This window comes from Kryptolebias marmoratus, linkage group LG12 (genome assembly GCF_001649575.2).
Source record: "Kryptolebias marmoratus isolate JLee-2015 linkage group LG12, ASM164957v2, whole genome shotgun sequence".
NCBI classification, from domain to species: domain Eukaryota; kingdom Metazoa; phylum Chordata; class Actinopteri; order Cyprinodontiformes; family Rivulidae; genus Kryptolebias; species Kryptolebias marmoratus.
In genome coordinates, this window is record NC_051441.1 from 23,207,050 (window position 1) to 23,211,788 (window position 4,739).

General features: G+C 39.3%; 1 protein-coding gene across 1 annotated transcript in view; it reads right to left on the reverse strand.

Annotated features, from left to right (window-relative positions):
• Positions 1–1,112: 1,112 nt before the first annotated feature.
• The window catches only part of LOC108245365 (cytosolic phospholipase A2 gamma), a 19,832-nt gene continuing 16,205 nt past the window's right edge, over positions 1,113–4,739 (reverse strand). The window contains exons 12-13 of the mRNA XM_017432227.3: positions 3,140–3,311; positions 1,113–1,347 (exon numbers count right to left, since the gene is read on the reverse strand). Coding sequence (XP_017287716.2) covers positions 1,157–1,347; positions 3,140–3,311 — 363 coding nt within the window. The 3' untranslated portion in view covers positions 1,113–1,156. The remainder of the gene's footprint in view (positions 1,348–3,139; positions 3,312–4,739) is intronic.

Genomic DNA, 4,739 nt, shown 5'->3' on the forward strand with positions numbered 1-4,739 from the left:
CAGGCCAAGAAATGTAATTTGATTTTTAACAATGTCCCAGTGATTAATTTTTCTTTTTTTCACCCTGAAACTCTTCTTCTCTCTCTCTCTCTCTTTAAATAAAGACTTTGTAGAGACTTTGAAACTTATGAAAAGCTAACATTTTCAGGCTCATGTAGACTTAAACATCTAAGAGGACTTTTAGACCCTAATTACACGTGAACAATCTCCTGGAAACGTTATGGATTTTTCATCGTTGATTGTGAAAACATTACACATTTGCACAATAATGCTGTGCTCATTGACTCTGCTATATTTTCCATGCCAGATAACTGGTGCTCAGATTTTTGTATATCAATGATGCCTATGAATGCAGACCCTTCCATTTCAAGCATCAAAACAGTTACATCCAAAATGGTGAGTACAGAAAGATTCGGTGGGATCAACAGTGAGGTTGGTTTGCTGCTACACATTGAAAAGAGTGAATAGCACAAACAATACTCTGCTATCTGTTATTGTTACTGTTACTGTTGCTGATCTACTCACACATGTGCAGAACAACTACTGACTGACTGCAATTGAGTGCACATGTGTGATTTCACAGAAGTTGCGGTTTCCCTGGAAATGATGCAGGAAGTTTCCAAAACTCAAGTGCAGTACTGGATGTGTTGTTGCATGCAGAATAAGGGTACATAATCGAAGTGAGGAAAGATTGTTGTTAACTGAATAAATTAGCAACACAAAACCACATTAAAAAATTCAATTAAATAATCAATGTGACAGCCTGAGACAACAGTATGAAAGCAAAAAACACAAAATAAAACAAAACATGCAAACTATAGAATTTCATTGCAGAAATTCTGCAGCCTCTATCACAGCATTTATAGCAACTAGAGAAACTAGTGTCATAAAATTCTCATAAAACACATTAGATTTCATTTCAAAATGACAAGAATCAAGGATCTGGAAGAACATAATCACTAAAAGCACAAAGAGAATAAGTCAGATTTATGATATCAGTTATTTATCCATGAATTGTACAACTCAACCCTGTTTATCCAAAATTTACAGTCTCACTGAGAGACACTGACTTTCCTGTTCACGTGCTGTAAAAAAAAGAAGTGAGATTCAGATTAGTTAGTTTCACTGCAAGCTTTTATTTCTGTTTCAGTGCATTTTACAGCCCATCTTGCTCAGGTCTCTTGTTCTTTTGGCGGATCACAGCGTTGTTTATTTCTCTCAGCAGAGTCTCCCTGTTGTTCCTGATGTTAGATTTTACTGTCTCCAACAAAACAACAATCTTTTCCTGGCTGTAGGGACGTTGTAAGGTGGTGAACTCCTCCATCTTTGCTTTAAACTCCTCTGCATCTACAGGAAACAGTGAGGATTCTTCAGTAATTGTTTTTTTACATCTACCTTTAATATAAAGTAATAGTGATTGATGGCCTCCAGCTGGTGCCATAGGGTCTTAGTGATGACAGAAAAAAAGATTAAGAAATAGCACAAACATAAAGGTTGTATATTACAAGTTGCATGCCTGACTTGCTCGAGATAGGGGACAAATTGCTCCATCAGCTTGTAGAATATGTATGGGAGATGCATGTCAGTGCATTTGCATGTGGACTGCAAGTGGAGTGTATGCGACTTGCATTTAACTCGTCTTGTGTGCCAGGAGTACAAGCTACAGTTGAAATGCAAGTGTTTAGCAGGTTACAATCATTCCTGATTTGCATGTGATGCAGGAGGCCAACAGGCTTTTTAATTATTATTTAGTATTATTAACTGTTGTTGGAGAGATAGCCGCTTGTTTTAATGAACAGAATCACAAATCTATGGAAGCTTTGAGATCATTAAACCTCGACAGTGGAACCTTTTGGACTCAGGGAAAGTGAAACCATTACTGGAGCTATTAAACACTGAAATTAGTTTTTTGAAAGTTAATGTGCTTTCCATGGTGCTGAAACGCTGACTGATAGCAATTTTTTTTGCCTCTTTCTAACTCTGTAGTGTTTTGGAAGGCAAACTGCATTAAAACATGCCTTGACATCTGGGGGCCTCCACAGCTTTGTTTGAATACTGAGGAAAGTGTAAAAGAGTAATGACTGGTCTGATGTTAAAAAAGCTGTAACTGATTTGAAGCTAAAAAGTAATAACTAGCTAAAAGTTAAAATAACTATACCTGGTTTAACGTTAAAAAAAAGTTTGCAATCAAGAGTAGTAACTATTTGAAGTTGCTTGTGTTTAAGAGGGGAAACAGAAGCTGGAGCTACACGTTCAAAAATCTTCTCATTGGTTTGACTCAGACAAACTAAAACTGATTAAACTTAACACTAAACACACTACACTGCATCCTCACTATAAACTCTAAACACACTAAATATCCCTAATCTCATTACTCACTCCTGCACTTGCTGTTTAAGGGTTTTTTTTGTCACCGCTGAACTACCTTTAACTTTTGCACCTCTTTCTTCTTCCTGTAAATTTGTCGGCACTTATTAACTTTGGGCTTTGGCCTATCCACAATTTCTATTTGTAATGTATGCATTCTCAATTTGTCGCAAGACCTGTAGATTTTGCATGTGCAGAACCACAAGTCTCCACTGCCAGTCTGTAACCTACTATAGGGCTAAACACACTCAAGTGACACAAAACTCTCAAGGATTGTTTGACCAAATTCTTCCTCAAAGACTGCCTCTAGGAGCACTTGAGGCTTAAGCTGAGTGAATGAGTGAGGATTAAACTATTAGCTCAAGCATTAATTGGACTGCCAACCAAATCAAACCAACCTGTATACCAGTGGTGTCCAATCCTGGTCCTGGAGGGCCACTATCCTGCATGTTTCAGGTATTTCTTGGCTTGGCACACCTAATTTGAATGACTGAGTGATTAACAGGATTCTGTAGAACTTGAAAACTTGCTGGAGAGCAGGAAAACAACTAAAACATACATGATAGTGGCCCTCCAGGACCAGGATTGGACACCACTGCTGTATACTATGTGCAACATGGTCACAAAAAAGGACTTTTGGTGGCAAAGTGGCTCAGAATGATCAGGCTTGCCACCTGTGAGGTTGTACCTGCCATTCTCTGTTGTTCAAACTTCAGACGTCTTCTGTCTTAAGCACATAAAAACAAAAAAAAAATACAAAATAAATAAAAACCTTTGCAGTTTTGTTGGTTGAAGAGTGGCATGTAGATAATGGTTGGCTCCTTGTCTTTCCCCTCAAAGACGTAGCAGTCCTTTGGCCAGTCTCTGTCCTCCAGTATTTTGTCATCAATCTCTGGGAAAGGCTTCATTGCCTTTGTTGCGTAGGCTCGTGCAAGAGTTAGAGTCTGCAAGAAAGCAGGGGGCACACACTGTCTTAAAACCTTATATCTTATCCATCTCAGAACTTCTACATGTATTGTCTCAAACCTTTAATTTATACCCTCTCAGAGCCCCAACTCACACTGTGAAAGATTTAACTCACACTGTGTCAGAGCCCTAATAAACCCAATCCCAGAGCCTTTAAACACATTCTCTCACAGACCTAACAAAAAAGCTAATAACGTTACGTGCTAAGGTTGGGCGATTGGACGAATTTATCAACCATCGACGATAGGCTGAGCCATTTGACGATCGTTTTTTTAAGAGTAATTTTTTATTTATTTTTTGCCTACACACCCCCACTTCACCCTCCCCCGTGTGCCACCATGTGCAGTGCCAAATTATTCATAGGAACTTTGTAATGAGAATAAAAAGTGCTTCAATGATTCTCTGCTTCATGTAAGGTAAAGCTGTGTTTAATGTTAGAATGGAAAAGTACAGAAGCATTTATGACACCATGTCTTAGTAAAGGAGAACTTATCTTACAGGGCTCTGGGGTGTAGGAAGCAGCTACCTGATCCCTACCCCCCATTCAGAGACCCCTCCTCATCCTATGGAAAGTTACGGAGTGTGTAGAGCTGAGTATTTAAAGGGGGCCTTTTGTTCTGTGGTCAGACTCACTCTGCTGACTCACCTCAGCTCAGTGATTCTCAGCTATATAGCTTAAATTAATTATCCTAAGACAAAACTCTTCATTGTCCTCTTTGTTAAAGAAAACTCCACAACAACTTATAACAGAAAGAAAGAGTAGCGTATGTTCAGAAAACACATTTATTTGAACAATAACCACAGTGGTGGGAAGGGAAACAGACACCGGCTTTTCTTTAAACATAGTTCCAGTGTTTCTGTCTTACAAACTCTGTGATGCACAGCGCGACTGCCGCTCTCTGTGCAGCACTGACAGGTGTGCGGTGGCTGCCCTGCTGGTGAAGAAACAGGGCAAAAGGCACCTTCTTTTCTTTTGTTTTTTGGGGGGCCTTAAGAGGCAAGCGATCTTTTCCTCCTCGTCCGGTGACGCCATGACTGAAATTTGTCACAGGAGAATTTTAGACAATCTGTACGCTCGAGTATGAAGTCCCAACCGTCCGCGGACAGTACGGCTCATGGAGTACGCACAGCACACCCAAGTATGTGGGGGCCTTAAGTGTAAAAAGACAAATATAAAATTAAACAAAAACTAAACAATAAAAATGAACTCCTCCAGCAGAGAGTATGTGCGCTTCATAAAAAAAATCTTTGTTGCTGGTTTTAGCCTTCAAAAAAAGTTAAAAAACAAAAACGACTGGACTTCTATTCTGTAGCTGAAGACGTTTCGCTTCTCATCCGAGGAGCTTTCTCAATTCAGAAATAGAGAGTGTGGAGTTGAGCTTTTAAAGCTGAGATGTGATGTAAGC